The 16678-nt window shown below is 48.0% G+C and overlaps 1 protein-coding gene across 1 annotated transcript in view; it reads left to right on the top strand.

Moving 5' to 3' along the window:
- Nucleotides 1–15919, top strand: part of LOC144752257 (uncharacterized) — a 65584-nt gene extending 49665 nt beyond the window's left edge. Inside the window, exon 4 of the mRNA XM_078640265.1 lies at nt 11909–15919. Coding sequence (XP_078496391.1) covers nt 11909–12831 — 923 coding nt within the window. The 3' untranslated portion in view covers nt 12832–15919. The remainder of the gene's footprint in view (nt 1–11908) is intronic.
- Nucleotides 15920–16678: the final 759 nt, after the last annotated feature.

Raw genomic sequence — 16678 nt, 5'->3', positions numbered from 1 at the left:
AAAAATTTTGGGGGAAAAAGGCCAAGTCCAACATGACTCCCCCCCAGCCAAAAGCCAGGGTACACCGATCAATGCCTTGATGGGCTTCCCTGCTTGGGGCGGAAAAAGGTGGACGCAGGCCTGCAACTACAGGAGCACCTGCAGTTTCTCCTCCACTCTGGAACCCAATGGTTCTCTCTCGCAACCCTCCCTTCACCAACAAAACCACCCCACTGGTGTTCCCTAGTGGGATGTTTTTCCTTCCTAGAGTGGGAGGCTCTAGCCTCAGGCTTGTAATTCTCCTGGACCACTCTCTTCTCTCCAAATTGCCACTGGTCCACCCATCTGGGGTCTACACCCTCAGACTGACCAGCCCTTAGGGGCGAGGCTCTCCTCCCCCTACTTCTCCTCCTAGGGTTCCTCCATCTCCTACGCCTGGGGACACCCTCACACAACTCTCTCCCCAACCTGGAGTCGAAACCCACAGGCTGAACTGGTGACAGGGGCGAGTCCTCCCTCTCCCTGCACCCCCTCCCAGAGTTCCGCACCCTCCTACCCGGAGAAGTACCCCTGGGAGTCACTTCCGGGGGGACTCTGGTTACAGAGGTCCCTCCCACCAGGGCAGGCAACCCCTGTCCCTGGCCACCCAACCCAGGATCTGCGCCCTGTGGCTGAGCTGGTGACAGAGAAGAGACCTTCCTCCCTCTGCACCCCCTCCCAGAGTTCCGCACCCTCCCACTGGGAGTAGTACCCCTGGGAGTCAAATTGGTAGGGACCTGAATTACAGGTACCCCACCCTCCAGGTCAGGCAACCCCTTAACCTGGAACCCCAGTCCAGGATCTAAACCCTGTGACTGGTCAGACCCCCGAACCACTGGAGCTCCGATTATTGATGCTCCGGGTCCTCCTGACATGAGGGGATCCCTTCCTCTGGATGACACATCGGGACAGCCTAGTCTCCCATCCTGGGGTTCTCTTAAAGAACACTCCAGGCCCGGTGACCACAGCTGGGGCACCTCGGGACACCCCCCGTCTCACTCCCTTCAGGATCACTCCCCTCAGCCTTCCCAGACGCTCTGGCACTTACCTAGAGGTCTGCCTCCCGTGCAAGTTCCCTGGGGTCTGAGAACCCACACCGCACCAGATGGTGATGCAGTCTTGGGAAACAACTCCTCAGCATGTGCTCCCGGATAACGGCATGGCACAGCCCTTCCCAATCCTCCACTGCTCTCCTCACCACCCAATCCTCCAGTACAGTCCAACACTCCTCCTCGAACTCTCCCCAGGACTGATGGAACAGCTTTCCCCTGCCCCTAAACACTAACCCGTCCTCCTCTTCCGGGGAATCAGGCACAGTCTCTTGGGCTTCGGGAGTGGGACTCCTTGCACTGGACCTACACTCGCTGCCACCACTGAATCCCACCCTCCACGGTGAATCCAGACTCCTGAAACCACTCTCAGGGGACAACCTACCCACCTGAGCTGATCTCTCTCTGGTGAAGGCCCTTTACGCCTCCGCCATCCTCTCCTGGGCTAGGACTTTTTCAGTCTCTAGTCGCTGCTCTTCCACCCTCAGCTGCGCTAAGCCCTCGGCATGCCTGAGCTTTGCCAGCGCCAGCTGATACTCCCTCTCTTCCCTCCTATCTACCCACTCTTCTGGGGACAGGGAAAGGGATTGGGCTGTGGCCCCGGGGCTGGACCCAGTGCTGGACTCCCTATCTACAGTGTCCTCATCAGCTCCTGGCATCTCCGCCCTCTCAAATTCTTCCTCCTCCTCATCGGAGTAATTACCTCCCAGGGTTCTGGATGGGGAGCCCTCTCTCTGGTCTCTAACCCACTGACCCTTCAAAACCTCGGGAGGGTAGTCAGATAAGTCCCCACCAATCTCCAAGGGCTCTCCCCTCTTGAGGGCCTCATAGAGAAACAAATTCCTCCTAATGTTCCCTACTGGGGGTATCCCTCTCTCCAGGAGGAAGTCTATCACCTCCTGTTCGGTGTACTCCATCAGTTCCACTTCCTGGTAAATCAACCCCATCGTGGCGAGGTACACCCGGGACACACCCTCCCAGTGGAACAAGGGGGACAGTTCAGAACACTCTTCAGGAGGAAGCAATTTAGCAAACAATCTTCCAAACAATAATCCCCACCACAAGGCTCTACTTGTGATGTAACCTGTGGCCACTGTGGTACTGCGCAAACACAAGTCCTATCCCACCGCTTGCCACCAATGTAAGAAATGGGGGTTGCCCAAATCTCCAAGGGGGTAGCATGGCATCAAGCGGGCAGGCCAAACTTCGAGGACATGTGAAGCATTCACGCAATACCCACAGTCAACACACCAGGCACACCCAAAAGAGGCAGGACACCAGTTTGAGTTGGAAAAAGATACGTCGTTTAGTAGGGTTTCCAACCTGCAAGGCAAAAGAATTCAAAACAGTAGTGTCACACAAGACGCCCAATGGCGCCAGAGCCAAGTATATAAAGGGGGGGAATTATGTACATAGGAAGTAGTCCATGCTGTAAGGGAAAAAAAAATGGATTCAAAATGTCATTAGTTCTGGAGCCCAATCTGGCGGGGCCAACTCAGACTCTCATCCTACAGGGAAGGCTGTAAATGCAAAAGTTCTACATTAGCATAGTTAACCATCATGCACATTAACACCAACCCAACCCCTGTTAGGGAAAGAAAACATTAGGGCATCACGGCATAACATGGGCAGGAACATCTGCAATAAATCAGCCTATCTGGCCCATCATTCTGGTACATAACAAGGGCCTGGAATAACATCAGGCCAACCCATGGACCAACCTAGGCGGAACATACATCGCCCAGCATATATATCAGGTCGGAGCCCTCCTTATATATCAGGAACACCTGTAAGGAAATAGCTAGGCTCCCTCTACCAACAACCTTGGGGTATCAACATCAGGCAGAACGTTGGCATCACTATAAGCATAAGACATCAGGGTGTACACCACAGCCAACTCTCTTCATGAACATTAGGCATACACATTATAGAGCATTGGCAGGTATTAAACCATACGCATGAGCCTAATCCTACCCACTGGTGCATCATCTAATGAAGGCCCCCTAGGCATCTGTTCCCTCCCGGCTCATTCAAGCCAACCTATATGGGGGGGTGCCCTTAGGTCATAAACACACTGACACACTGGGTGCGGAATTCAGCGGAAGCACTGCCTTGCCACACTAACACAAATCCCAGGGCCTACACTAGCTGGCATTCACCTGGTCACCCCAGGCAGGGATTAACAAATGTCGTAGCCCAGTTCAGATGCCTGGCAATCCTGCTGGTACTTCTCACGGGGGCCCTGGCGTAATTAGGGCCTACGAGCTCAATTACAATGTCTCCGGGGGGGGGGGGGGGGGCGAGCACCGACCCTGTGCCCCGTTGCCCACACTCACCGGCTGTCCAGGACCTCCTTTGCGGTGGGGGCAGGCACCGACAATGTGCCTCGAGGCCCCCTGACGTGGCACACGCGAAGGGAACTTTTCTCCCCTCTGGGGGAATCACCCGACTCCTCCTCCTCACCGGAGGTCTGGGCGGCTCAATCGGGGCTCCTCAGGTCCTCACGGGAGCCTCACAGCTGCTCTCCTCCGGGCGCTTCAGGTCGGGAAGTGGGGCTGGCACCGACAGTGTGCCCCGGCCCCGCCTACCTCACCGCACCTTCTCCCTCGGGGCACAGACCGGCGGGGTGGCCTCCCGCTCCGGTCGCTTCACTCGGGGCTCCCTCGTTGGCACGGGGGCCCTGCAACCAAACTTCACCCGGGTCCCCCTCCGACCTCACGGGGACCCGGGGCTTCGAATCCCCTTCTCCTGGCCTTCCCGGCCGTCAGCCAATCCCTGCGCGGCCTTAAAAAGGTCACGGCCGCGCAGGCCAATCCGTGCGCGGCGGGGGCGGGCCGATGACGCGGCCGGGCCTCCGTCACGTGATAGGGGATCCGCCGGCCTCAGGGCCTAGCGCGGCCCTTTCTTCACTTCGGCGGCCCTCTCCTCACACCGGGGGCCGCCGCAACGGTATTCACAACGGTGGGGGTCCCTGAAAGGCGGTGCCGGGCCGCGGTGGTGATTTTCACCAATTTACGACGGGCGCAAGGCAGCGCCAACACTCCTCGGGCTGCGGCGGTGAAATCGGCGGCAATAAGGGGTAGGCTCCCTTTTAATTAATTATCTTTCTGTCGCTATTCTCCACCGAGACCGGGGCGCTTTTCTCAGAGGACAGCTCCTCCCTCAGCCCACACAGTCCTCAGAACCAACAGCACTTCGGGGGCCACACCAATCACAGGGCACAGTCCCTTGGGGGCACCATCCTCCCCAGGCAGCTCCACAGGCAGCAACAGCCTTTAGACATCCAGCGCTTATGGGGCGATACGGCAGTTTACGTCAGTCAGCTTTCCGCAGCCTTTCACCATAGACATCTCACAGCCCAGCGCTTCCAGAGGGGCCACCGCTTCCTTGGGGGCATCAACCTCCCCAAAACAGCACTACTGCAGCACACCTCACAGGGGGGAGGGTGAACAGTCCCACAGTCCTCCTCAGGGGTACACTCCTCACCTCCTGGGCGCTTCTTCACGCAGTGCTGGCGTGGTTCCCGGTCCATCCAACGTCAGTGACCAGGGAAGGGGCCCTCCCTTGTCAGGGGCCCATGGGGACAGCAGCGGGGGGGTTTATAAGGGTGCAGGGCCCAGCTCACAGGCCCATGTGGCGGTAGCACCTCACAGTAGATCCCCTCCCTTCTTGGTCCCAGCGCTGACTGACTCTCTGGTGACACTTCTCCCTATTTATACCCTCCTCCCAGGCAGTGCCAGGACCTTCTAGAATGTTGGCACATCTAGCCTAAACTGGTTCTAGGGGAGGGGGTGAGCACCCTGGGTGCCAGGCTTTCCCTCCAAAAGCTAGGGGTAGCTGGGTAATATTATCTAGTCCGCTGACCTATGTCAGTCCAGTGGCAAAACCCAGGGCCATGGCATCCATTTTAAAAACACTACATTTCAGTCAGGTGCAGTTTTAAAATGGGGGATTTTACAAGTGCTCACATTATTTCATGTAATTACATTTTTCACAAGGGGTCTCACACCACTCATGGCCTATACAGGTTTAATCCCATGGGGGAGACAGTCTAGATAAGGGGGTCAAAAGCGAAAAATTTTGGGGGAAAAAGGCCAAGTCCAACAGACACTATATGGTCTCTGGACAATTGGTTAATGATGGGGACCTGAGCAGCATGTCCGGCCCTTGGCCCGTCCTCAGCGCAGACGGGCGCAGACGGGCTGAACTTTGGCTTGACTTCGGCGCGACAAATGCGCGTCCGCTACGCGGAGGCATATCCGTCTGCCTTTATACTGGTGCCTAAAGCGCTAGAGCGATGTGACTTTTCCTCCCCTAAGATGGCCGCTATTGTGATTCTGCGTTTTAGTCTTCTTCAACACAGCGCCTATCTCGGCTGAGTGAAGGGTGTCTGCGGGATAAGCTGGATGCAGAGTCCTGCAAAGGAGAGCAATTAAAATGCGGCGAAAAGCCAAATGAACCAAGTAATTAAAAAATAAAGTTACAACACATGCATTATGTCTTCCGGCTTTCCGCCTCAGGAGGACAGTAGAATCTCGCGAAGCCTCGCGCTCCCTGCCTTTATACTGGTGCCTAAAGCGCTAGAGCGCTGTGACTTTTCCTCCCCTAAGATGGCCGCTATTGTGATTCGGTGTTTTAGTATCCTTCAACACAGCGCCTATCTCGGCTGAGTGAATTATAAGAAGTTCAGCAGTATTAATACGGATTAGGTCAAAGGTCAAATAAGTCCTAACCATTTTTGTCACCAATTTCCCTCCTTTTGTCTACCTGAATTATAACTACTGTCCAACAGCATGGTTGTATGCCAAGTCTGAACAAGATAGGAAAGCAGCCAGGGATTACAAAGCCGCACCACCTTATAATGTCACAGACAGTAAGTTACCCACCTCGATGGTCAGCTGCTCGTAATTTAGATTATATACAAGTGGAGAGGCAACTAGTCAATTTAGACATACAAGTAATACAAAAGATAATCAGAAGCCTCGGCTGATGAGGTGGTCAGCCTGCTTTTTAACCCCTTCGGCGCTGATGACAAAGCCAGCTCGTCATCAACGTTACCTGCGCTGCGCGGACGACGAGCTGGCTTTGTCATAAACAAGCCATTTTTAAAATTTTAGCGCACAGCGGGAAAACGCGGTAGGGGTTAATACTTTTTCAAAGGAGACACAGCCATAAATCTTTTGTATTACTTTTAGGTCTAAATTGACTCCTGGCTATAGTTTCCTCTCCACCTAAATATAATATAATGTGCCAAGTCTCCCTGCATACATTGTTATGCCTTCTGGCCTGAGGTTAATGATTCAGCATCCCCTTCAGCAATGTGTCTTGCCGCACCCCTTTCTTGGTATGGTACCGCCCGTTCCTGATCATGGTGTTCTATGGAGCAAGGAGGGGTTGGCTCATTCTCCGCTCCTGTATCGTTACAACAGATATTTGAACAATGTTTCTTGTTAAAAATACAGCTATCCCCAGAAGCTCAGGCAGCGTACCCTCCCAGGACATTGGCGTGGCCCGCGCCCCACATCCCGCACCAGCTTTCATCCTGACCTAAAAGACAAGGTCCATTCCAGTCGCCAGGTCTTTCTCGGTCTCCTCAGGGGTCTAGCCACTGATCAGGGCATCCTCTTGATCCTTAATTCACCAACCTTGCTGATGTCATGGCCCCAGATCCTGCTGGTGGCTTGGACTGGCCAGTTTGTAATCCACTTCAACTGCTTCCCTGATTTCAGTCCTCGCTGTAAGTCCACCCACTCTCGTCGTACAAAGACTGTCCCTGGTTGGAGCTAACCATTGGTAGATTTACCATCTCTCTCAGTGTCAGTCTCCCTGGTGTCCCCACTGACACCGCAGATGCAAATGAAGATTGTAATGACTGGATCACCAGTGCGCTGGACGGGGTTATTCCCTAAACATTTTAAATCCAACCTCAGGACTCCATCGGCCCCTGCTGCTCGAATTAACTGCAGTGGGACGCAACTAGAGGCGATCCTACGTGATGTCAGATCAAATAATCTATAAAGCTGCATATACCATCAATCAATTAGAAACGCTCATTGCGCTTACTTCAAGGAGAGCATAAGTAGTTCACCTAACACCTTCTGTGACATCTTTTTATTGCCAAAAACTTTCTGCTGCCCAAATCCTGTACAAATTCCATTCAACCTTCAAAGGTTTTATGCAATGTACTCTCCTCACATTTTGAAAATAAAACAGTATCTCTCTGTCCAAATTTATGCAATTCCCTTGGAAGTAATGTCTAAAGTGTCTCCCAAACATCAAATCGGGTTCAAGCAAACTGGGGAAAAAGAGTCAGGGGGGCTCTTTTTCACCAGTTTTAATGTCGGGTGCCCCAGGGATCCTCTTGAATCCCACACTCTTCAGTGTTTACTTATACCCCCCAGCCGCTCCTTGCCAACACTGTCAGTTCCTTTGGTTTTGACATTGTATCACATGCTCATCATCCTTCTAGGCCTCTCAGCGGCTTGCAACACAGTCTCCCACCACACCATAATCAAGAGCCTCCACCAGATCGGCATCCAAGATGACTCTTTCGAATGGATGGCCTCCTTCCGCTCCGATAACACTCAGAGTTCTCCTCCTGCTTTTCTCAACTAAGCCCAAGAACATCATCTGCAGCGTCCCTCAAGGTTCATCCCTCAGCCCCACCCTCTTCCACACCTACATGACCCCCCCTGGCCAGCATTGTCATTAACCACCGACTCAACATCTTCTCTTACTCTCATCTTCTCACTATCTAAAGACACCTCAACTGCGAACCTCTGCATGACTAGCATCGCCACTGGATCCAAGACAACTGCCGCAGACTCAACACAGACAAAACAGAATCATGATTTTCAGAAACACCCCCTCACCTTGGGATGACTCCTGGCGGCCCCCCTACCGGGGTCCCAAGCCCCCTGCCCCCTACACCACCCCCAAAGATCGAGCCCAAAACCTCAACATCATCCTCCACAACAAACTCAGCAAGAGAAACCAGATCCACACAGTCTCCTCTACCTGCTTCCTCACCCTCCACATGCTCCATAAGATCTTCCAGTGGCTCCCAGTCTCCACCAGATGTACAGTCACACAAGCCCTCATCACCAGCCGCCTTTACTAAAGCAATGCAATGCAGTTTACACCGGAATGACATCACACCTCAGGAAGAGACTTCAAATCATACAAAACTCAGCAGCCAGAATCATTTGAACCTCCCCAGTTGGACCTACATCAACCCCCACCTTAGGAAACTCCACTGGCTCCCCATACACAAAAGATACCAATTCAAGATTCTGACACATGCCTGCAAAGCCCGTCACAGCCATGGACCAGCATACCTCAACCACTGCCTGAGAGTCTACCATCCCTTGCGTTAGGTGCCAAACAGCGAAAAATAAAATGATAGCAAAATTGTTTATTATCACTTTATTTTTCATTTTCTGGCTATTTGCAGGGGGGGGGGGGTGTAAATCCTCTGCCATTGCGGAGAAACCGTCGCTGCTCAACAGCCTGGAAATCACGGACAAATCTCGCTGTTGTGACCAAGATCAAGGTACTTTTGCTCAGTGGGCCCTGCGTGGGCCTTGTTTCCGGTCTGCGCTCCATCACAGTCTGCCTGAACTCTTCGCTTTGTTCCAGTCCAGCTTTTTGTATTTAGTCTTTAAATATATACATCTCTGCTTCTACGTGATGGATTATTGTTGTTTTCATCATATTTTATTCATAATAATATCATCTATTTTTCGAACCTGGTGTTTTCACTGGGTTAAAGTCTGAAGTGTTGCACGAATACCTGACTGCTCTGTGCCAAGCTTCCAGAGGGTGAGCACAGGATTGTTTAGGGTGTGTCTGTGACTTACCATGACTGAGATCGGGGTTCCTGCTTGGACAGGGTGCATACCTCTGCAAACCACAAACACAATTTCTAATAATCACTCATGACAGTGGCCTATAACATCATTGGTGGCAACATTGTGCATAGCAGGAGCACGAGTTATGCATATGTTAGGCCATGAGTTAGAGTTACTTCAGATAATTATAACTAGTGGATTTCAGTAGTTTTGTTAGTTTGAAACTCTATTATTAAACTGTCATTAACACCTAACTATAACATCACTTTAAAATGTAATAATATTTATTTGGCCAGCTAGTAGGATAAAAACATATACATGTGTATAGATACATGCACACGCACGCATATTTTGCCGTGCTTGAATATGCAAGCAGTGTTTTTCTTTATAAATATCTGAATATACAGTTCTACCTTTATAGAAAACATAAAACCATATGCTTAGGTACAGGTATCTACCTATAATCATATTTACATGGTCTGACATCTATGTATTATCACTCAGAAGAATGAAGTCGTATACATACTCGTACATATGTTATCTTCATACTATGCCATACAGATATACATAATGCATAAACATACTTTCATATACATAACATTTTTCTCCTTTATATATATTTCTTATATACTTATGCAATGTATACTCTCATGTACATAGACACGTACATGCATATGGTCATATGTACATACCTAGACATGTATATATTCATATATACATATAAACATGTTCATAACCTTATATATACCTATCTGAATGTACATCCCTTTACAAAGCCTAAACTCAAATTGATGCCCGCATACATATGCACACATCAACCGTTACATATCCAGATACACAGCCACGTTTTAATTGTTTTTTGATATAGACACAGACACTCCTACATACGGACGTATATAAGCATATGAATTCACATATGTTTACACATAATGATACCAATCCCATACAACGTTTAGACCCTTATATACACACACAAATGTACATATGAATTAATGGTGGGTGAAGTTGGCAGAGTACCACTACGTGGAATTCTTCAGAGTTGAACAAAAGCTCTGTGAACTCTGCTCCGTAACTCCGTTCCGTCTCATCCCAATTAATAAAACAGAAACCTCACATACTTTTTGTAAAACATCAAGTAACTCTGGGCCATATTATCAAGAAAGGGCGATACATTATCGCCGCTTTTATCGGCAGGAAACTGCCAATGTTCACACCAGAACATAATTCACAAGGGCATATTATCAAGGCCATTATTGCCGATTTAGCGGCAGTTTCCTGCCACTTAAAGCAGCGATAATTTGAACGCCGTTTCTTGATAATATGCCCCCCTATCTTTACATGCTAAAATGCATATAGTCATCTCACAAAAGTGAAAATGAAAATATAGGAAGCAGTGAGAGAGGAGATGATTTTGGGGTCCTCACTATCCTAGGGAGAGAACCAAGCAGATACCTTGAACGCAAAGAGCACATCTTGCTGAACGATTCGGTGGTGGTTCCATCCTCCTAGGACCACCCCAAGCACAGTTATGGGCAAAAATACGATCCCAACCAAAGGCCCTGCAAAGCATTATGGGACGAGATTCTAGAGTGTAGTGAATATTATAGTATCCAATATCAAAACATTCCTCAAGGGGCAGGCTCTCGGGCTCAGCTGAGAGCTAATACTAACTCCGCTACATGGCGGAGTCGGAGTTTTTGCGTGAATTCTGTGTTTTCAATGTAATGCGTAGTTAACAAATCTCTGCAACCTCCACTAGCGGAGCGAAGTTCATTGCCATGGTTAAGCATGCCATGGCAAGCACGATTAAGATCCGTAGGTGCAGAGCTGGTGGTCGCTCTTTTAGGTATTTGGCGCCGAAGTTGTGGAACTCGATCCCTTTCGGGGCTCGGGCCACTTCTAACCACCTGCTGTTCCGTAAACAAATTAAAACTTGGCTGTTCTCTTCCATTTAACTTCACTTCATCTGTTGTGTTGCTCTGTTTCTAGGTATGTCCGCAGCGCTGGTACGCCCCATTGTTGGGGTAGCCATGCGCTATATAAGCAGATTTAACAAAACATAAAATAATATGAATGACAATTTCTCTATACTTGGGCATATACAAATATGTAAGGTATTCCGTAGGTCTGTTATTGCAGGGTCTTGAGGGTCCAGGTTTGTTTTCGTTACTAATGGGTGTAGGTTTGGCTTTTTTAAGGCTACTGGAGAAACTCTTGCTGTAAAACACTTGCCGATCAGTGTTCTTACTTGGATGGCTGCTGAGGGTGTTAGAAGAATGTTTTTGAAGATTTATGGGGGACACAGGTGAGAAGGTCAACTGGCGGGCCTGCTAACTTTGACAACATCCAGAAATTCACTTGTTGATAGTCCCTTGAAGGAGTGAGTGGCTGTGTCAACCTTCCCTTGGGGGAGGTGTGGGAAATGGGTTAGTACGGTTAGTTTTTGTGTGTCACTATGAATCTAACATGCCTGCTTTGGTTGTGTGATGAGTTGTCAGTTTGTCACAAAATTGCTAGTGTGGGGTGGCCTCCTTGGGTGCAGTTTTGATTATGAATGTATTTAAAAAAAATTCTATTGGGACATTTTGTGTTGTGGATTGTGCGTGAGTGGTAGCTTTCTTTAGCTGATGATTTGTATATTCGGTTATGTGTTGCCGCATTTTGTCTTATGATGTTTTTTTGGGCCAAGTCTGTAGGTCCTTTGTGATTTGTTGTATTAGCTTTATCTTTCAAACTGCATTCCTCCAAAGGGCTGTTTTCTTTTGTTATGTTTTGATGATTTTGGTGGGACTAGTATATCAATAGCTACTCACAGGCCAATACAGAAGATCAGGGAACAAGTAATTTTTCTCCTGTAGTAGCAAGAGGATATTCACATTATTTAACCAATGGCTGATTTATGATGGACATTTCTTTATAAATAAATGTAAGCTGGAGTTTTTCCATGTTAAGGTCACGGATTAATCATTTGCATTTCTTTAACTCCTACAGAGACTTCATTCAACAATAAATACACTGAGAGGAAGTCTCAAAGATCTGTGGAAAAAATGAAACCAGTTGAAGAGAGGTTTCTAGAGCGGGATGAAACTGGCAAAACAAAGAACTGTGAATATCATTCCACCAAGGAAACAACTCTGCCCACTGAGAGTGAACAGTATGTCCTAGGAGTGCCCAGCGTTGATAACCAAGGAACACAGAGCAGAGAGCAAGAATTCACATGTACCGAATTTGGAGAATACTTCAATCAGAATCCAACACCACAAACTGACCAGAGAACCTCTGCAGCTCATCCACCATTTTCCTTTCTTGAATATGAAAAGAGCTTCAGGGATCCGCCATCCTTGTTCCTGCATCAACGGACGCACTCTGAAGTTGATTCCTACATTTGTAATCAGTGTGGAAAGAGTTTCAGGGAATTGTCCAACTTGGTCAAACACAAGAGGATTCACACAGGGGAAAGGCCTTACACATGCAGAGAATGTGGAAAGAACTTTAGTGACTTGTCGATGCTGCTCAAACACCAGCGGATGCACACGGGAGATAAACCGTACTCCTGCAGCATCTGCGAAAAGTGCTTCAGACGCCCATCACACCTGATCATACACAAAAGGATCCACACCGGTGAGAAACCACATGTCTGCAGGGAATGCGGCAAGGGCTTCAGTCGGTCCGAGCACTTAGTCACACACCAGAGAATACACACTGGCGAGCAGCCCTTTACATGCAGTGAATGTGGGAAGAGATTCACACAGGTAGCCAACTTAATAACACACCAGCGAACTCATACCGAAGAAAAGCCTTATAGCTGTACAGAATGTGGAAAAACTTTCAGCCATTCATCTAATCTGACCAGACACCAACAAATACATTCCAGAAATAGACTGCATGTGACCCAGTATGAGCTCAGCGAGTAGAACTTCAGTACCCTTTATTTATTTAAAGTGGAGCAACATCTTGACGTGTGTGACTCAAGAATCAGTTTGTACTAAGATGCAGGGTAACTGTAAATAGAAACTCACTAAAGGGAATATCCAGGCCTTTGATTAAGGACCCCACTATGCAGTATGTTTTTGTGTAATAATGGTTTTTTTAGTGTTAAGAATTTGTAGTTAATGAAGAGTCAACAGATCAGTGAATCCCAAGATCACCCTAAAACGAGAGCAAAGAAGATAAGCAAATGTGAACGTGAACAGAAATCTTGACAGAATCCGCAGCAAGCGTAGCTCCACCAGCTGCTGTTAAGATGTCCTCTGAAGAGGAGGCGTTCCAGGGCAAGTCCTCAGGAGATGAAAAGTAGTTCTACTGGGAATCCAGAAACTCAAAAATATAATCTATTCAATTTCTTTTGACCTTCTAAGGGTGCTTACTCACATCTTTTGAACCAAAGATTAATTTAACCACAAATATATGTGATGTAGGAACAAAACATGCTCTTAACCAAACTAAGGACTGAGTGGGAGGTTGTGTTTGTCACATCCCAAATCTGGACATCTTTCCGACTTTCTATACAAAGACCTGAGGTTACCGGAAGCCAATGTCAGTTTCAATATCTCACAATACTGATGCCTATTTGTATTATGAACCAACATACACTGAAAACTTCAAAAAAAGCATTAACATATTATTCCAACAAAATAGAAAAATAATGCTGGAGGAGTAAGAATGATTGTTCGAGAGGTTAGACCTGCACATTGACGCAAGTATGAATTATTGGAAGATGATAAAACATCCAACATCCGCACCTCATTTCCATGCATCGCGTGCATTTTTATTGTATTCTCTTTCTAGTTCTCATTTATTTTTCGGTCTTGGCGGCTGTTATGGCCGGCTTCACCTCACTCAAACAAGGAAGTCTAAATGTTCATCTTTGCCACTGACCTTCAGTCTACAAGCCGGCTATTTCTACTTTTCTAAAGTCTGCGCCGCTGCCATCACTTGTGGTTTTGCTACTCGCACTGGTCTTGAGAAGAGACCCTTTTCGCTATACGGCAGAGAACACCGTATTGATTAGGACTGCTCTCATTTTTTTATTATTTTTTTTATTCTTTCACACTTGTATAGTTTATAATGAAATTCTCCAAAGTAAGGGGCCCCTTGAGATGATGCTATTGAAGTTATTCATTCATCCGCGTGTGAGTTACCCATATGGTATTTTGTTTTTTGCAAAGATGGAGCCATAATCGTAGCTGTGATATGTGATCGCATCCACAACTGACTCTTGACTGTCTTGGAGGGAGATCAGTTATTCTTTTCCCTAAACTGACATTTCAAACCCCATGATCTGTTTTGGTTATGGCTCTGTTCTAGACTTTGCTTCCTTCTGAGCCTTTCACCCCTCCAGTCTGGAACTCAGGTTTTCCCCATAACCATTTTTGAAAGTAAACCTTTCCATCTTTCACTGCGCTCCAGATGCGACCAACGGAATCAACTGTTCTAATGAGATTATTGACTCTTTTTCTAACCCCTTTGAGTATGTGTAGCCCTTCCAAATGGTGCTTTGCTCAAATCAATGGTGATAATCCTATCTCGTGCCCTCACAGTACATATCTTCAGGACAACGTCTCACTCACTATTCTGTACGTTTTATGTTGAATAACTGCTCTTGGCCGGCATTTGCCAACACCTACAGTACCACTGCTCTCGGTATATCATACCTCCATACTGCTTTTAGCCTACTTTTTCACTTCTCTTTCATAAATCTGTCTCTATGTTCCTTTCATCCTTACATCTAGACATTGCACAGGATTTGTTGCAGTCTGCTGTATTCTGCGCCATTTGAGATTTCTCTAAATCGGTTTCCTGAGATGCAAGTATACTGCAATGTTGGTTCCCAGCAGCTATAGTCCTATAAAATAATATGGCAGCAGCATTGAAACAAGCATTGAAACACCCCCCTCCTGCACTCTTATAATAATGTGATTGCTCTCGCCGCTCTGCGCTGTCAGGCTTGATGGCAGACCCTTCCGCTGCACCATTCTTAACCCTTTCGCTGCGGCGGCAATTACGCCGCAGCGCTAAGGGGCTGGGGGGCCGCGCGGCGCTCCGACGCTTATGACGGAACCGCTCAGTCACGCCCCTCGGGTGGGCTGTGCTTGTGACGGAGCGGTTCCGTCATGGCCCGCCCACTTAATAGAACCCACCGCATAGGTGCGAAATCAGCGCCGCGCAGGCGCGGCGAGCGGGCCATGACAGAACCGCTCCGTCACCAGCACAGCCCACCCGAGGGGCGTGACGGAGCGGTTCCTTCATAAGCGTGGGAGGGGTTAAGAGGCCGCCTATGGTTATTACTCTCATAAACCAGTGTTTCTTCTAATCAACTGTAAATTCCACGAATGATTCACTTATCTCTGCTCATAATCTCTGGGTTTTTATCTTTGCACAACTCACTTCTACCATTGCATTTGGATATTGATTCCAACTCAATATTCAGAAAGGTTCCATTCTTTTTGCTGCGTCGCTGCCACTGACTTTAATGTTTCGGTCTATTCCCTATCTGGGCCTTCTAGGGTCTGCGTGCACCTTGCACTAGTGAGACTTCCCGCTTTCCTGGATCTTCTATATAACTTGCCCTTCTCGTCTCAATTTTATCTTTGCACCTCTACAGTCTTGGTCCTCATTCTTCTGGTGTCCTCTCTCCTCCATCTTGTTCTCTGTGACCATCACCCTTTTCAAACAAGATCTGCACCAATTTACACCATGTGCAGCTTTACAGTTCTGCTCTCCTCCTTTTCTTGCATCTCTATGTATAATGCTTATGCCTTCGCCTGTCTTCCTTTCTAGTTCTGTAACTGAATTCAGATCTAACTTGAAAAACTACCAAATTCACCGGACGATTCCACGCACCCATTTATTCTAAGTTTACTTTTTTATGCTGCTTGAATTAATATAGTTCCATAAATTTGAATATGCTGTATTTATGTACCATTCACACTACAGTGCTTTATAGAGAATAATACAAAAAAGTATTATATAAATAAAAAAAATATGCTTTACTGTCCATAATATGCTTTAGTTTATGGCCTCAGATATAAGCGTGTTTGGGAAACTGATCTGCTCAACAGAAACTGCCAACACAGATGATCCGCTTGGATACTCAGGAAGGAAGAACACAAACCCTGTTGGGAAAGGCAATGTCCTGAGACAATGTAACAATGCGGAGAGGGAAGTGTGGGAAATACCTGCTGACGTCCTCTGTCAGACTGTCCAGATTCAGAGAAGGTCAAAGTTCCAAAGTAACCAAAACTAAAGATAAACCCAGCCTATCCCGAAGAGATGTCAGTTCCCATGATAACGAAACGGGAAAATGTGTCACTGGGATTATTAGGTTGAATGGGTGATTGGTCCTGGGGAATGAACCTTCAGCCGTGGGCCTGATGGAAGGCTACTGCCTTGCCACGAGTGAAGCGGCTCGAGTGCGGTGGTGGCAGCGTAGAGTGTAATGATCCGTAGGAGTGACGGGTCCTTTCCTAATCTGTGTCACTGGAGTGATGCCTCCAGGCTCACTCCATTTCTAAAGTTCGGCTGCTGTGCGCTTAACTTGTCCTTTGGCCTGCATCTATTGGATGTGGAGTGCTGCCCAGCACAGGAGAGGTGACTCTGCGCTGGCCGAATGTGTGCCTGGGAAGGGTACAGTACAAGGATATGGCACTGCTGTGCAGTGCGCAGATGGTGAGTGCATGTACTGGGTGTATCTGTACCTGCGAGGAGGACAGTACATGAAGGGTGTAGTGTTGTGCAGCGTGTGCATGGTGAACATGTGTG

The sequence above is a fragment of the Lissotriton helveticus genome, chromosome 4_2, assembly GCF_964261635.1.
Source record: "Lissotriton helveticus chromosome 4_2, aLisHel1.1, whole genome shotgun sequence".
Classification (NCBI taxonomy): Eukaryota; Metazoa; Chordata; class Amphibia; order Caudata; family Salamandridae; genus Lissotriton; species Lissotriton helveticus.
This window is presented reverse-complemented; position numbering and strand designations above follow the sequence as displayed.